At 39.3% G+C, this 18,142-nt stretch overlaps 1 protein-coding gene across 2 annotated transcripts in view; it reads left to right on the top strand.

Annotated features, from left to right (window-relative positions):
- SMG7 (SMG7 nonsense mediated mRNA decay factor) overlaps positions 1–18,142 on the top strand; it is a 65,697-nt gene that overhangs the window by 22,294 nt on the left and 25,261 nt on the right. For both annotated transcript variants that reach the window (XM_089515870.1, XM_089515869.1), the window contains exons 7-14: positions 1,878–2,028; positions 3,537–3,672; positions 5,099–5,261; positions 6,279–6,435; positions 9,980–10,050; positions 10,408–10,468; positions 13,206–13,325; positions 15,502–15,934. In XM_089515870.1, coding sequence (XP_089371996.1) covers positions 1,878–2,028; positions 3,537–3,672; positions 5,099–5,261; positions 6,279–6,435; positions 9,980–10,050; positions 10,408–10,468; positions 13,206–13,325; positions 15,502–15,934 — 1,292 coding nt within the window. The remainder of the gene's footprint in view (positions 1–1,877; positions 2,029–3,536; positions 3,673–5,098; positions 5,262–6,278; positions 6,436–9,979; positions 10,051–10,407; positions 10,469–13,205; positions 13,326–15,501; positions 15,935–18,142) is intronic.

Here is an 18,142-nt window from a genome sequence, read left to right as displayed (position 1 = left end):
CAACCTATTTGATGTTACATGGTACTTAACAGTAGGTACAGCTATTTCACAGTTAATGACTTTGCGATCCATGACGGCTTAATTAAAATATTAAAATGCAATTCAGCTGTTGATTAAAACCATCTACATATTTCCTCCATCTTTTAGAAAGTCCTTCCTTTCTATTGTTTCCAGACATTTCCATCTGACCTGTTTGGACTCACTCCACTCAAATTCATGTAGTCCTTTTTGGAATACATATCAAGCTCTCTTTTCTATGAACTCTTGCTAGCAGGCCCAGCCTATTAACAGCATGTCTGCTGGCTGCAAGAAAAAGGAACTATACAGTAGTTGCAATGAGACAAGCTTTGGAGCAACTTCATACCACATTAGGATTGGCATGTCTGTCAACTATTTGTTGACTGCTTTTCAAAAAGGACATTGAGAAACTGGAGCGTGTCCAAAGGAGGGCGACAAAAATGGTGAAGGGTCTGGAAACCATGTCCTATGAGGAACGATTTAGGGAGCTGGGGATGTTTAGCCTGGAGAAGAGAAGGTTAAGAGGTGATATGATAGCCCTGTTTAAATATTTGAAGGGATGTCATATTGAGGGAGCAAGCTTGTTTTCTGCTGCTCCAGAGAACAGGACATGGAACAATGGATGCAAGCTCCAGGAAAAGAGATTCCACCTCAACATTAGGAGGAACTTCCTGACAGTAAGGGCTGTTCGACAGTGAAACACACTCCCTCAGAATGTAGTGGAGTCTCCTTCCTTGGAGGTCTTTAAACAAAGGCTGGATGGCCATCTGTCGGGGATGCTTTGATTGAGATTTCCTGCATGGCGGGGGTTGGATTGGATGGCCCTTGCGGTCTCTTCCAACTTTACAATTCTATGAATCTATGATTCCATGAAGCCAGAATTATTAACTACGTGGGTGGAACTTTGTTTATTTCATTGAATTATGGTGTCATTTCTTACCACTGGCAGGAGTGAGGATTCTGACCCCTAGACCTGTAGCAGTGTAGTAGACAAAACCTAGCAGCAAAGCAAAGCTTCTCCTATTGGCCACCAGCCCGAATTTGAACAAACAGATATCATTGCCTAGGATTGCCAATGCCTCCGTTTTGTCCTCCGTACAGTGCAGCATTTGTTAGAACTGTTGTTGTTTTGTTTTATTTCTAATTATAGTTGTTGGATGCCCACTTTTCTAATTACAACTGTAGCCTGCTCATGATGGAGAGGAAAAGCCAAAAGTGGTAGCATGGAGAATATTCAATGAATTGTTCACTTATATCGAAATCTTACCTAAATATTGCTGAAAGATACACTTAACACAGAATGTATTTAAAAGTGATTTTCATTGTTTTGCAAAAAAAACTTTTAAAATATCAGACTTAATTAGTTATGGTTTCTCTTTTGTTGATGCTTCAAACAATGCCTGGCCAACCTGGATGCTGCATGTTGCATTCACTCTTTCTCAACCTGGTCCCTTTCCTCGAAGTGTAGTGGAGTCTCCTTCCTTAGAGGCCTTTAAACAGGCTGGATGGCCATCTGTCGGGGATGCTTGAAATTTCCTGCATGGCAGGGGGTTGGACTGGATGGCCCTTGCGGTCTCTTCCAACTCTATGATTCTGATAGTTAAAGTAATGATGAGCAAAAAATAGATTTTGACTAGATCACAGCAAGACAACTGGAGTGTGCTTATAAAACAAATATGGGGAATGTGTGATCATACAAATATATGGACTGCAGCTTTCATCAGACCTAGCCAGGATTGCTAATGGTGAGAGGTGATGGGAGTTGCAATATAGCAACAGTTGGAGGAGCACCTGTCTCCCTACTTCTGAATTTTCTGAGAAATTGTTTTTCCCCCCCATTCTCTCTCTCTCTCTTTTAGGTCAGCCTTACAATCAACTGGCTATTTTAGCATCCTCCAAAGGAGATCACCTGACCACAATTTTCTACTACTGCAGAAGCATTGCTGTGAAGTTCCCTTTCCCAGCTGCCTCTACTAACCTACAAAAAGCACTTTCTAAAGCACTGGAAAGGTGAGGCTGATACATTGTAGGTAGTGAGTGCTTATTTTAACCACTTCTATCTTATATTATTACCTATTGTTTTATACATATTTTGTAGATTGTATGCCATTGGCAGGTTTCACTTTTATTGATAGGGTCATTTGTATGTACAGCGCTGTGTACATTTACAGTGTTATAAAAAATAAACTATAATAATAATAAAAGTGAGCAGTCATAAGATTTAGGACAGTGATTCCCAAAGTTTGATTCCGCAGATGTTTTGGACTTCAGCTCCCAGAATTCCTGACAGTTCACCAAGCTGGCTGTGGTTTCTGGGAGCTGAAGTCCAAAACCCCTGGAAGAACAAAGTTTGGAACCACTGATTTGAGTGAGGCCTTGTTACAGCTCTTTTTTCCACAAGGCTACAGTGTACACATGCATCACCTGATATACAGTAAGTGCTTCTCAAAGAACATGTGTTACAGGTAATTAATTTGCTTTCCCTTTTGCCTCTTACCTGAGATCCTCTTTTGGCCCAAGGGCTGAATTCAATATGCTGTGCAGAGCCCATGACAAAGAGCAAAGTATATTTTAGCTTAGTTCTCCTAGTGACAATAATGAAGCATTAGGAGAAATATTTAACTCTTTTAGAATGCAAGAAATGCGTATACAATGTGAGGAGTGGAACATGACAGTCTGAAGAAATCCACAGGGCTGTCCAGCCCACACCCCACCTTACTCTGGTTTCAGAGTTCACATCCCTTATTTAGACATGCACCAAAATGTTTATTCTTGCCTATAATTATAAATTAGCTACTGACATGAAAAGCATTGTTGATTTCCATTTTGATTACTTATGAACAGTTATTTTAGTAGAGGGCCTTGGTGTATGTCAGTATGTATGTACTTCTTTCATAGTTACTTACTAATGGTATCACTGTGTGTAAAGATGCCTGATCAAGATATGAGGACTCTGAGCTTCAGATCATTTTCTACTTATATGATCTTTAGACCAAAACTGGCTAGCATTTTTGAGCTTGATGTGGCTCCTGATTTAATTTTGTCTGAACTCTGTCAGTCCTACTGAAAATATTTTCTGATTAAGGAAACAGAGGTTATGTATTATAATGTCACTGTTGTTTTTTTAAAATATATACATAATGTGTGAATTTACTTAAATTTTAAAATGTTTACATTATGTTAATGTAAAGCATTTCTGCTGCATGGAGCCAACATCTATGTTGACATTTGCCAGTATTTTTCTTTATGATGTAGTGTGCCTTGATGTTAAGTTGGTTGCCACAAATGATAAAATCGTTTTAATCTGAGAAGGGCTGAATGTTAATATTTCATATATCTTCATTGTAATTGTCTTGGGAATAGCTGCTAGCTACATCTGTCTCTTCTGTTTCATCTAATGAGAAAAGTTCATATAATAGCTTGCTTTAAAGAATATCCTAGCAGTAAATAAAGCATTTTTCCTGTCTTGTATCTGTGTATACAAAGACTGAAATACAATTTTTATCTTTTCATTACAGTCGTGATGAGGTGAAGACTCAGTGGGGAGTATCTGATTTTATTAAGGCATTTATAAAATTCCATGGCCATGTGTACCTGAGCAAGAACCTGGAGAAACTGAATCCTCTTCGTGAGAAATTAGAGGAGCAGTTCAAGGTTAGTTGTAGAAAACACTGAGCTAACATTTGTATGAGAATTTATACTTGGTTGCCTTGTTTAAGGGATATGTAAATATCTTTCGAAGTTCTTTGTCATGTTCACCACCCCCACCCATGTCATTTTAAGATCTAGCGCTGTGTAAATTTACAGCACTTTATAAATAAAGGTTAATAATAATAATAGTGTAGATGCCTTCTTCCATATCCCTTTCTTTATTAAAAGAAGATGAAGACATAGAGGATAATATTCTCTGTCGTGAGACCTGCCTTGTGAAACTTCCCATCTGGGGAATTGCAGCACGATCTGACAAGATCTCATTGAAACTTTTAAATTTTCTAAATGGCTGATGGGGTTGGAATTTTGCTACTACTGTTTCAGTCTGACTTATTCTTATTTCTTAATTCCTTTTAGATAGCTTATGTTTTATCTTGTTGAAGTAATACTTTCCACTTGAGTACCAATATTGTGTAGAAAGACAGTCTAATAAATTTAACAAACATCTATCAAATGAAACTTCAGGCACAAAACCCAGAAAAGAGTCTATGTTTTCGTCCAATGAAGCACACACAAGTACTAATGTGCATATTTTGTGGTCAGGTTTATGGAGTGGCCCTAAACTCCTTGGAGGAACATTTGAGATGAAAATAAAATATTTGCATACCTGTGTGCCAGGTGTTAATTCAGTAATCTAGACTGTTGCAAAGTAAAGTAAGTGATTGCTTTCTCCATAAAGTTCAGAAATATCAGAAGTTAACAATCATGCCTTACGTCAGTGGTTCCCAACCTGTGGGTCGGGACCCCTTTGGGGGTCGAATGACCCTTTCATGGGGATCGCCTAAGACCATTGGAAAGCACCTAATTAATTAAGTAGCAACAAAAATAATTGCATGGGTTTGGGTCACCACAACATGAGGAACTGTTTTAAAGGGTCGCAGCATTAGGAAGCTTGGGAACCACTGCCTTACGTTATGACTATGGGCATTTGAAAATACCGTTTGTATAAGGCAACAGATTCTGGGGGGAAATTATTTTCTGCATGCTCTCTTTAGATATTGTTGCATTCCCTGCATCAGATCCCTGTCTCTGAGGGCTGGCTCATCCAGAGATAGGCAGCAGATAGCAAATCTTGAACTTATGTCAAATTTGTCTCCAAGTACAACTGTCTCTTCCATACTTCCATAGAAAGTATAGAGATATTTTGAAGGATATCATTGAGGCAAGCCTAAACCTGAGGATAGAGACCACAATCACCTAGAACTGAGCCTGTTTTTATATGTCTTGCCCTAATGCTATTTCTTGACCATGCTAAAGTATGATTGTTTCTTGAATGTTGCAGGTAAAATTTATAGGTGCTGCATAATAGTTGTCAGAGTGGGTTTGGTTTTTGGAAGACTGCAATGTATATTATTCCTTTTCGTTACAGAGGCTGCTGTTTCAAAAAACCTTTAATTCTCAGCAGCTAGTCCATATTACCGTCATCAACCTATTTCAGCTACATCATTTACGAGACTTTAGCAATGAGACTGAACAGCACAGCTACAGTCAGGATGAACAGCTCTGCTGGACACAGTTGCTGGCACTCTTCAGTAAGTATTGAAGCTAACAACTTAGAACAAAGTCTGTCCTGGTGTGCTCCAAGTTTTAATGTTAGACAGCTTCATAACTAACTGCTGAACAGTGACATGAGATTCTAGCCCAAGGTAGACAAAACACTCCATATTGACTGCTAGCCAACTTCTTTTGGGCCACATGAGAAGGATGAGTTGCTGCCAGTGAAGCTCTTGCAGCCAATTTGAATTAACATGCAGTATTAACAGCGACATAACTTTCCAGCTGGGTGATCAAATAGTTGCCACTGCATGGGAAAGGGGAAACAGTTGTAAATTAGTTCAACCTAGGATGCATCCTATTGCTTCTAAAACGTCTAAGGTTTCTCCTTTACTCCCAGAACATGTTAACTGTTTCTGAGTTGCAGAACATCTCTCATAGTGGCAAGGATAATAACAAAAATTGCAATTTCTGCCCATTCCCATAACTATTCTGAGATTCTCTTAGTAATCTTGAGAAGGGAGAGAGGCTTGGATTATATTCATTAAAGCAGGAGGTAGGAATCATGCAACACTTCAGATGTTGTGGGTTGCAAGTTCGAGGAGCCCTAGCCAGCATGATCACTGATGCAGAATGATGAGACTTGCATTTTCATCCCAGCCTGAAGTCTGCACGTCCCTATTGAAGCTCATGGAGAACAAGACCCTTCCTCCTGTCACACCCCTTACTCTTTTTCACCCATTGACAGGGAGATGTTTATAGCCAGAAGGCTGTTGAAAACATCTATGCATAATTCAGAATGTTAATGTAGTAAAATTCTCCACGTAAACCTTCCCTTTCCAACTATGGAAGGATTGTAGTGAGGGAATGGGGCCCATTAATGTAGTCATATTCTCAATTTAGTTTGATTCCTGACTGCCTAAATTGTTTTGTTTTGGTAGTGAAGACATTATGTCCTCCACCTTTGCTATCTGCTGCCAGTTTCTCATCTTTTATAGCCTAATTTCAGGATAGCTGATCAACATAAATGCATATGATATCTCTGTTCTACCTAGTGTCCTTTCTTGGAATCTTGTGCAAGTGTCCACTCCAGAATGATTACCAGGAAGAGTCTTGGGGTTCTTATCCCCTTCCTGCACTCAAAGTCTCAATGGACTGGATGAAACTTAGACCCAGCATATTTCAGGAGGCTGTGGTTGATGAAAGACAATAGTGAGTCTTGTATTTTCATAATTTTTGTCTCATTTCTCAATTGCTTGGATGAAATAAATTACTATTAAGAATTTGTAATAGACACAGACATCTGAATGAGTGTTAATACAGCACAGTGCATAGGAGGTGCATGGTAAACATCTTACTTCTGCTACAAACACCATTGTAGTGGTGATCAACTATTGCTTATTTACACCCCAATATCTGCAATCTGGAGATTGTGCTGAGTGCAGTGATTACTGAAATAATGTGAGCCTTATTGTACTCTGCAAAATGCTAGATAAATGGTAATTATGTTTGTGGCTACCTTGCATATTTTGTCATAGCAAGGGTGACTAGCATGTGGCTCATGGCTCCTCACATACTGTGCTTCGCAATTTGTTGATGAACTGTAAGATTTGCTTGATTGAGTTAAAGCGTTTTTCCAGTTTGCTTGTTTCCAGTATGTTTGGTGACAAAGTGGGCTTGAGGTTTGGGGGAATGAGCCCATTAAAACTGCCCACCCCATTTTAGGGTTTCTAAGTGTTATTCAGAGCCATGGCAAAAGTCATGTCATTGGTTTGGGCACCTTCTTTAGATGCATTCAAGCAATTGCTCACAAATCAGAAGCATGGAACCCACTGTCTTGAGTTTTCCCAAAATTTGGTACTGAACTGACGTTTTTGAAACATAGCAGCATACTCTCACCAGTATGTCCCAGCAAGGTGAATGGCTGATCCTATTCCATGATTTAGATAAGATTTGTTACTTGCTCCCCAGCAACTGTCTCTTCTACTTTGCCTCTCTCTTTAAATCTGATCTTGGTCCTGGTCCCTCAGCAGTCTCCTGTCCAAGCACACCAGCTCTTCTGTGCTTCAACAAGGTTGGGACACTGTGTGCCTTCAGTTCAGAAAGTAATTAGTTTCTAGGCTCAACACACTTCAAGCTGTACATATTGTGGAGAAGCAGAATTTACCCAAACATTATGCCTAATCTGTTTCCATTGAATGTCCACGTATTGAATATAATACCTTAATGAAGTCTGTGCATGTAAAGTCCAGCACTTATGGGCCCCACCAGGCAGTTATCATGCATAAAAATCTGGCAAACATCTACATAGTTTGTAACTATGCATATAGGCCCACTGCAGATATTATGTCTGATGTATGATTGTCTTGGCCAAGAGGTGGAATTGATGCATGACCAGTTAAGATACAGCAATATAGAGCTAAAAACTCATCCATAGCAGGCTTATGGCAGAGTGGAAATCTTACTGTTCTCAGATATTTCTGCTGTCACGGTTGTGCCTTGACTAACAAACATATAACCTTTTTGAAGATGTTATATCTAGCTGTGCCCACTAAATGATTTTCATCATTTACATACTTAGCAATGGTGGAATGTATGGAAATATAGTATTGTAACATCCGGATGATAGTATTTGAACCAAAGCAGTTTATTTCCCTGTGTAGTTCTGAGACTTGATCTGAATATCATACATCACTTTAGGTGATGATCTGTGGTAGTGCTGCAATTTATTTTTATTAAACTGAAGTCCTTAATGATATCAGTTAAGTTTGATGTGTTCTACTGTTTCATGTGCATACATCAACATCAGTAGTGGCAGTTAGTATTCATGGCTAGAAGTTAAAAGTCAGCTCTGGTGACTAGATTCTGTATTCTGAAATGTGTGGATTTACCAGGATGAGCAGTTCACCTTGAGTCCTTGGCAAAAAGAGTGTTGTGCCTTTCCTTGTATTGGACATTCCAAATAAAAAGTTTAATTGTATAATATGGATTTAGTCTTTTATTATTGACTACAAGTTCTTAGGCATGTTTTCCCCCCTGTATATGTTTTAATGGGAGCTTCTTTCCAATTGTTGTTTTGCAGCCCTCTACACCTTTGCAGCCAGCCTGAACCTGATTGGCTGAAGGGGAGCACCACTCTCCCAGTGACCCGCCACAATGTGCTACATGACCTGTACCCATGTGGCCTGGTAGTAATTGCTGCCAACTCTTTAGGAGTCAACCTGGTCCAGTTTGCACTTCATTCAACACTGAAGTGTTCCTCCCTCTTACCTATCTTCATGCAGCACTCTTTGGTTGCTTTACTTAAGAAGCTCCACACCAGTTTTTTTCATAATTCATTTAATTCTCACAAGATTAGCTGAAGAAAATGACCATTTTCTGTATTAGAAATTCGTAGTAGGTATTCCTCCAGTCCCTGTCTTTCTGAACAGTGCAAGACAACCATACTTTCTGCATCTAAACTCTCATGTAGACAGTTTGTGCAGCTTCATTAGTCCATGCAATAGACTTCCATCTAGAATCTGTTCATTATGTAATTCTGGACTACGGTGGAACATATTTAATAAGTATTTGTAGCATGTGGTCTGCTGGTTAAAAGAGCCCTGGTCATGCAGTGGTTAAATGCCGGTTCTGCAGCCATTCGCAGCCACAAGGTTGTGAGTTCAATTCCAGACAGAGTTCCAGGGTCCACTAAACCTTTCATCCATGCAGATGTTGCTAAAATGAGAATCCAACATTTGGGGGTAATTAACTTAAGCATTGTAAACTGCTTAGGGAATGCTTAAAAGCACTGATAAGCGGTATACAAATGTACCTGTTGTTGCTATTGGACAAAATAAAGGCACCAACAGATCTATTTCCTATTCTTCCCTTCTTATACATTTGGGTTAAACATAAGGCAGCACATTTCCTGCTTACTTTATCCAGAGTTATAAGAATCCATAGAAAAAGGCAACATTTCTCTTCATTCCTCTCGCTGAAGAAAATAGAGAAGGATAACAGTTGTCATATACGTTGGAAAGGAACATTGCTGCTATGTTGTCTTTTTGCAGTTAGCTTGGATCCTCTTACATCTGGAAGAAACTTTGTTAGAGAGGATCTGGGCACGCTGATTATTTTTAATTAAAAGGAATGGGGAAAATGAAAAGCTGCATGATCAAGCTATTGGCAGTCTGAATTATTGTAGGCAGTGGTGGGAATTACCAAAAGTTCCCCTGGACTTCCTTGGAATTGCCCTATATTCGTCTACAGTGGCATGGCTAGTTTTCAAGGGAATGTAATTAGCTTGCTCTGTTCCAAAGAAAGGGGGAAAAATCATTTTCCTATACTTCATTCATTCTGACTGCAGCTGCTGATGTAGAAGAAAGCCTAGGTACTCACTATGTCATTGGTGATGCAAAAAAGTAACAATATTGCACTGCTATAATGGTGGAGTAAAGAAGTTTTTGTTTAGGCATGCGATAGAAGTTCCACTAGTGCCTTAAAATTTATTGGGGATACGCAATGAGTTGAAACATTACACAAAAGGAAACGAGTTCTCTGTTGGAGGACAGATGTGCAGCACCATGGGCACCGTGCTCTCTTTTTCAAACAATGATATTGCTGATACAGTTTGGGAGGAGAAATTTGGTAGATTTCTTAGAGAATGGAGGTTATTCAGGTGCAACAAGAAGTATGACAGAAGACAAACGAAGCAGTAGGACTGGTAAAAAATAGACTTGTAAACTGTAAGTGTAAAATTTCTTTTTGCTTGCAGCATTTGGCCGTGGCTGATTTCTCTTCTGAATAGTTTCCAGCCTCATGAGGAAGACCTTTCCTGCCCTAATGGTAAGAATATTCACCTATCAATTTGGATGATATACTTCAATGGATTACCATTGGAAGGAGAGCACTGCCATTTTGTTTTTACATTGGGAGAGTATTTTATGTTACCTTGCATTAAAATCCATTTGTTTAACTTTTATTGTGGACATAAATATTTTTCTTGAGGGTGCTACCTATACAAAGGTAAACTTTTATGTATCCCATTGATATACATTGTTGTCAATATGCATAATTCTCCAGTAGAAATAAGTAGGATTAGGAAGAGCTTAAATTTGATGGATCTTCATTTAATAGTGTACTAGATTTGTTAATGATGAAGTCCTGCATAGTAATTCATCTCTTTCTGTGATTGTCTACTAGCTACACCTCTTCCAGAGGAGTTTGAACTGCAGGGATTCTTAGCTCTGAGACCTTCCTTCAGGTGAGTGATCTGTAGAGGCAACATCTTATTGTTCGTGACAGATAATATTTAAAGATGTCATCACAAAGGCATCACACTTGGCTATGTGTGCTTTCTTTTCTCATCTCCTTCAATATTTCTGTTGTATTAATTGTTCTTTCTGGAAACCAAGCCCTGTGAGGAGTGGCTTTGGGAGCTGGTTATGTTTAGCCTAGAGAAGAGAAGGTTAAGGGGTGACATGATAGCCATGTTTAAAAAATTGAAGAGATGTCATATTACGGATGGATGGAGCTTGTTTTTTGCTGCTCCAGAGAATAGGGCCTGGAGAAATAGATTCAAACTGCTGGAAAAAGACTCCACCTCAACATTAGGAAGAATTTCCTGACTGTAAGAGCTGTTTGACAGTGAAACACAGGGCCCAAAGAGACAGGCCAAAATAAAGCTGCTTCGGGTCGCTTTGGAGGTATGCTGTTTAAATGATGCATGCTTCCTAAGAGGTTGGAAGCCACGCCAAAGCCATGCTCCAGTCCTAAGGACTAGAGCACAGCTTTGGCGCAGCTTCTGGACCCTTAAGATGTGCGTGTCATTTAAACAGCATACCTCCAAAGTGACCCGAAGCAGCTTTATTTTGGCCTGTCTGTTCGGGCCCACACTCCCTCTGAGTATGGTGGAGTCTCCTTTTTTGGAGGTTTCTTTGGGAGTACTTTTCTCATGTATTTTTGCATTGCAGGGGTGTGTCCCTTGTGGTCTCTTCCAACTCTTTGATTCTGTGATTCTTTATTGTTCCTGTAAAAATTTCAGTGAGCTTAGTTTGGATGTCCTCAGACTCATATCTGTTTTAGTATACTTAATTTTTTTTTATTTCTTTAGATACAATTAAAGGATAACTGACATGCATTAATGTGAGAAAAGTTTTAGGTAGTATTTTTATTTGTCACAAGTGCACCATTTAGCTTTCAAACTGATGGAAATATTGGTTTGACAAAATGTTTGCTCAGGTTACCTTTCACGGAAACGCATTCCTCTGTTTCAATCCAAAAGGAAGACTGACTGTATGGTAGATCTAAACCTTAAACATGTGCATCGGCGCTTTTTAAATTGTGGCATACCTTTAAAAATTCTGAAATCCAGGATCATGTTCATTTTTTATATTTATATCTGGAAATTAAATAGAGAACATCATAAAAGTTGAAATTGTGAGGAAGGTTGAAGGAACTGATCATTTACATTGAGGGTTAATAGCTGGTGGTTGTCTCACTCTCCTAGATGCCATCTGGGGGCAGCAAGAGCTCATGAAAGAAGCATGTTAGTAGCATGAGATCTGTTGGTATATCACTTTGTAGAGCAGTTGTGGTTTGTTTCACCAGTCTCCATATTCCTCTTCAATAAAAGTACATTTACCACATTATCGCACTACACTGGTGCCTCGGGATACGAAATGATCGGGTTACGAAATTTCCGGGATACGAAAAGTTGGATTGGCAAAAACTGTTTCGGGTTACGAAATTCATTTCGGCGCGAAATTCAAATGCTGCAAAGTGCAGCTATAGGCTTTCCAGTGCTAACGGATTATTTTTCGGGTTACGAAATTTTCGGGTTACGAAAGGAATGGCGGAACGAATTAATTTCGTAACCCGAGGCACCAGTGTACACTCTTATAGTGCTTCAATTCTACTTTTCCGGCTCTGGCTGGCTCCTCTTGCATTCTGAGGCTTGTAATTCAGTGAGGCCTAAGAGCTCTTTGGCTGAGAATTCTAAATGCCCCTCCTTAAACTACAAATCCCAGAATGCAACAGGAAGCAACCAGAGCAGTTAAAGTTGAATAGCAGAGTTATAAGAGAGTAGTATGGTAATCTATCTACTCTCTTAGAGTACACCAGCATTTTCAGACATCTAAAATCTCTAAGGGGTAATAATGGTTGTTCTTCAGCAAAAGAAAAGTGTGTATCCAGAGGTTGTGGTTGGGGGAAGCAGAAGTCTAACTAATAGCAAAGAATTAGGAAATTATATGAAATTGACAATATTTGCTCAGAAGTTGGGAAATCTCTAAGGTGGTTCTTAAAACAGATCTGGCTGTGCATAGATGTAGATCTAAAATATTTTTTTAAACTTGGGGATTTTTCAGATAGTACTATGCTCCCAGCATTCTTGAGTACAGATTTAAAGCAATTCCTGCTGTCATGAATACTCTACTTTATTCTGTGTTGTGTTGTGCAAGGTCAAACAGATCCTTTATTTGAGTAAATACAGGACCTCCAACTTATTATCTGGCCAGGCTCTTCGACTGCAGTGCTAAGCATAGTTACCTTGAAATAAACAGATTTTAAAGGATCTTGCCATCTGAAGACAAATAGGATAGGAAGTTCTTTACAGTGCTATAATTTCAGTCTATATGGTCCTCTTTTGTAGTTTTAATATCTCTACTCTATTGTATGTACATGACTGCCTATAAAGAATAGATTTGACAGGTCCCTACTACAATAAGCTTATAGACTGAAAGTAGGCACATGGTTTTGTATATAAGACAGGACATTGTTCCCTGCTGTGAAACACTCAGGATACATTGTATGAAAATTTATCTGCAGAACACTACAGTGAAATTGCCTGAAACTAGATTTAAATTTTGTGTGTCTAGTTATATACTAAAAGTGAGGGCTTTGCTAAGATTATGCATGAACTATGTTGGCCTCATGTATGTGCTTGGTTTATAGCCTGATTTTTTCTTTATCTCTCTATCTCTGTTTATTTCAACATATAGGAACTTAGATTTCTCCAAAGGCCATCAGGGGATTACCGGAGACAAAGAAGGGCAGCATCGACGTATACGGCAACAGCGCCTGATCTTCACAGCCAAATGGATTGCTGACAACCAGCCCAGGTATCTGTCTGCATAACTGCTGCTGTCATTCTGTGCCCCTCTGTGTATGAAGTTTCTCTTTGCTTTCCAGTGGCTGTTGCCTGATCATAATAACAGGTGTTGAATATGGTTAAAGCTGATGTAAGGATATATACTATTGAACACCATATATAACACTATACAAGTCAAGGGTTTGGGGGGATGGTTGTCATAGTAGGCAGTTAATAAAATGTATATAATAAAAGATATAGATATAGATATAGCCATTGACAGGTTGTTTAGTATGTAAGGCAGTAGGGCTACAGCTTAAGTTGGTTTCTTTAATTTGATTTCCGCAATTTAATTTGCACATTTGTATATATGTGGAGGAATCAGACCTGCTTTCTGCTAAAGTGATTACTGCTCCTTCTTGCTTAGTAAAGACTGTGGTCCTCTCTGGCTTGGTCTCATTTCACTTTCAAATTCACTGGAACTACCATCAAAAAGCTGCACATATGATTTCCATGTGTCTTGCCACCCTCCACCCCCATTTCATTTTTCCTTTTGCATCTTTTTTTTAATGTGAGCCTTAGGGCAGGGAGCGGTTTGTTTTCAATGATCTATCATTGTCAGGAAGGCAAAAGGAGCAATGTAGGATCATTGATTTATTCCCTTGTGCCAGCTGTTCAAGGCAGAAGACCAATGTTCTATACTGTTGCTACCATACTGTACCATACTGTAGCTACTATACTGTAAAGAGGCAAGAGAGAGGACAGCACCTCTCTACTACTACTATTATTATTATTATTATTATTATTAGTGTTTAACATTTAATGATGATTGTATTTTAGCTAAGGGATGAGAGATGGAATTTCAGTTGTATATTTTATGTTTTGTTCAGGTATTTTATTTATTTGCTTATGCAAATTGTTTATGTATTTTATGTCATTGTTTATGTAATTTTGTTTAATGTTGTATTTTAGTTAAGGGATGAGGGATGGAATTTTAGTTTGTGTACGTTATATACTGTTTAGGTATTTTATTTATTTGCTTATGTAAATCCTTTATGCATTTTATGTATTTTATGTGTCTTTTTGGAAAGACAGTATATAAATAAATTTATTATTATTATCATTAGCATTAGCATTGCTCCTTTCTCTCTTCCCATCAGTATTTCTTCTCCTGTTTTGCCAGCTGGTTGAGATTTTTGCGCGCTCTCTCTCTCTCTCATGCTACCAAGAAAAAACCCATTCAAATATTAATTAGGCATAGGTTAATAGTCAGCAAGCTATGGCAGCATCAAGAAACTTAGCAAGAAAAAAAAGAAAATGCTGATGTAGAAGAGTATGGAGGCTTCATGCTTTCTCAAACAAAAAGAAAAAAAATGCTGGAAGAAAACACCATAAAAGCTTTTCGGCGCTCCGTCACCTAGATGCAGTACCAGAGGAGCACTGTCTGCCGTGTGGTGTAGTGTACGGCATCACACCCACCTGGGGGCAGAGTTGGGGTATGTGTTGTGTGGATGCCACACCCTGACTCCACCCCCAGGCCAGTTTTAATGGCCAGTCTGTACAGCCTCACACTGCAGTATGTGGGATATGATGCCGTGTTTTTTGCTGCCCGTTCAATTACTACCTTGGGTCATAGATCTCTCTGGTTAAACCATTGAGAAGCAGATCAAAAGTCAAGAGCAGACTTGGTCAACACTCCCTTCAAAGGAAAATTATTTTACTTTTTATGTTAGCAGTTGTTTAAACGGTGTTGTGCTTTTAAGGTGTTGTGTGCTGCCTTAGGTCCCACACTGGGAGAAAGGAGGAATATAAATTAGAAAGAGGGGAATGAAGAGGGGCAAGAAAGGAAGATCTGACAATTTCTAACTTTTAAACATCCATCTCATTGATTTGTATCTTCAACTGTGCAAGATTATATAACAAAAGTGAAGGGGGAGAGAGAGAGAAGCAACCACACTAATAGTCTAGACTCTAGAACATTAGTCTTCTGCCTTGAACAGCTGGCACAAAGGAATAAGCCAGTGGTTGTGGATTGTTCTTTCAGCCTTCTTAGAATAATTATTCACAATAGTTATCAACTTACTTGTTTTGAGATCCTTTCCAGGTGAAGAGCATGATATAAATGCTTTAAATAATAAATAAATGTTCTTGTGTAGTTTTCGTGGGTCAGTAATATGAGGTCATTTCCTTTTATCTTTCTCATGAAGGCTGATCCAGTGTGAAAATGAGGTTGGAAAACTCCTATTTTTGACAGAGATTCCAGAAATGCTGTTTGATGAGCATAGTGAAGCCAAACAGAGTCATATTTTGCAGGAAGCATCAGAACCACAATTTGTGGATGGAAGCCCAGGACTTAAATCAGTGCTGTCAACAGGTCGAAATCTGAGCAACAGCTGTGACTCCGGAGATAAGCCAATGGTGACATTCAAAGAGAACATTAAACCTCGAGAGGTGAACAGAGAGCAGAGTCGAAGCTATCTAAATAAGGAAGTGGGTAGGGATAGAAGGGACTATAGCAAAGGAATAACAGCCAATAAAAATGATGCAAAGAAGGACAACAACAACAAGCGAAAGAATGAAGTCAAGAAATGTGGCATGGAAAAGATGCAGGAAGCAGGAAAGCAAAATGTAGCAGTACAGGTAATATTTTGTAATCATTATCTTTGTAGAATTCCTCACAGTATTCTTCTAGTTTGCCTCCATAGGTTGAGAGTCCTGGGCACTGTGTTACATTGAGTCTGCTGTTTTCTCCAAGAGAGTTTTCAGAGGATTGCAGCGGTAGCCATTTGCTCAACACTTTGGGAGTGGATTGGTGGTGTCTGGAAGGATCCATTTTGTCTCCTGTTCTTTTCAACATCTATGTGAAACCATTAGGAAATACTGTCAGAAGATTTAGAGTGAGATGCCATCAGTATGATGGCAGTCCTTAATTGTAACTATCTCTTCCATCTGAATCAAAAGGGTGAGGAGATGATATTGATGAAAATGGTATTTACATCCCACTTTTTCACCAAAATATTGGGACTCAAAGCAGTGTACAATTTAAAAGCACAGTAAAATTAAAGACATACAAAAGTGGTCATTAAAATAGAATTGAACTATAGCAATAATAAAACAGATTACTTGTTTAAAAAAGAGAGAGAGTCACTTTTGGCATTGGCATATTGGAGGCAGTATAGGCTGGATTAGAAGTGCAGTGGCTCAAGGGTTAAGATGCCAACTCTGTTGATTGCCAGATCGGCAGGTTGGCAGTTGGAAGCCTGGGTGCTGCATGATGGGGTTTGCTCCTGTCACTAGTCCCAGCTTCTGCCAACCTAGCAGTTCGAAAGCATGCTAATGCAAGTAGATAAATAGGTACCATTTCTCAATGGGAAGATAACAGCATTCGGTGGAGTCATGCTGGCCAGATGACCACCAGAGCATTCCTTGGATAACACTGGCCCTTCGGCTTAGAAATGAAGATGAGCACCAGTTATGACTAGACATTCATGTCAAGTAACTACCCTTTACCTTTAAACTATAGAATAGGCTGAAGCTGAATTTATACAAAAATGGGCAGATACGGTATGTTTTGAGCTGTCAAGTCTAGGAGGGAGTAAAATGGTCTTGGTTGATAGGGTTGCCTTGGTGGCTAGGAATACCTGTTTCCAGGCTATGTCTGGTCCACCAACTGTTGCCAGGTTTGTGCAGAAATAGTGATTCTACTCCAGATTAGGCAGTTGCAATGCACTCTGCTTGGGGTTTGATTTAATTTAAACAATTAGCAGGTTTAATGACTAAGGGTATAGTAATGTGAACACTTTACCAGGAAATTCAGTTGAACCTCTGAATAGATATTTATCAGATTGTGCTGTGACACTTATTCTTTCAGTGTGGTAAAGAGGACAAGAAATAGAAATTTGCCTAGACCCTTTCCTCCCATATCAAAGACCTAGCTGTTGCAGCGTGTTTAGATGAAGATGGAAGTGGACACGTGGAAATTAAGCACATGACAGCTCATATGAGACAAAAATCCCTCCAGGCACGGTAGTGCAGTCAAGCTGTGATGGTTCTTGCCGGAGATCTGTTGATATGGACACCAAGTTTCTTGCAGGAAAGTGGGCTGTAATTTTTTGTGAATTGACTTGCTGGGCTGAAATTCAGAGCTCATAATGAATGCAGCCACCCAAAGGGAAGGTATTTTTATCATACATCAAAGGAGTCACAGACAGAATAGGCAAAGTGGTGAGGAAGCACAACCTTCAAATGGTTTACAAACTGACAAAGAAAATCCAGCAAATGCTTCGCTCAGTCAAGGACCAGAGAAACCCTCTCACAGCTGCAGGAGTTTACCACATACCATGCAGCTGTGGACAAGTCTACATAGGGACCACTAAACGCAGTGTGCAAACCAGAATCAAGAAACATGAGAGACTCTGCAGACTGGGTCAGCCAGAAAAATCAGCAGTAGCAGAACATGACACAAACCATCCTGGGCATAAAATACTGTTTGAAAACACTGACATTCTGGACGATGCCAACCACTACCATGTCAGGATGCACAGGCAAGCCATTGAAATCCAGAAACAAACCACAAACAAATTTGACATCGAAGGCTTTCATGGCCGGCATCCATAGTTTTTTGTGGGTTTTTCAGGCTATGTGGCCGTGTTCTAGTTTTTCTTCCTGACGTTTTGCCAGCATCTGTGGCTGGCATCTTCAGAGAATGTTTGCCTGGAAAAAAATGGGTGTATATATGTGTGTGTGTGTGTGTGTGCGTGTGTGTAATGTGTGAGCCTGGCGAAACGTCAGGAAGAATATCTTCTAGAACATGGCCACATAGCTCGAAAAACCCACAAAAAACTACAG

The sequence above is a fragment of the Sceloporus occidentalis genome, unplaced genomic scaffold (assembly GCF_023333645.1).
Source record: "Sceloporus occidentalis isolate IW3139 unplaced genomic scaffold, rSceOcc1.0.p SCAF_3, whole genome shotgun sequence".
Lineage (NCBI taxonomy): Eukaryota > Metazoa > Chordata > Lepidosauria > Squamata > Phrynosomatidae > Sceloporus > Sceloporus occidentalis.
Note: the sequence above shows the minus strand (reverse complement) of the source record. Positions and strands in the feature narration are given on the sequence as shown.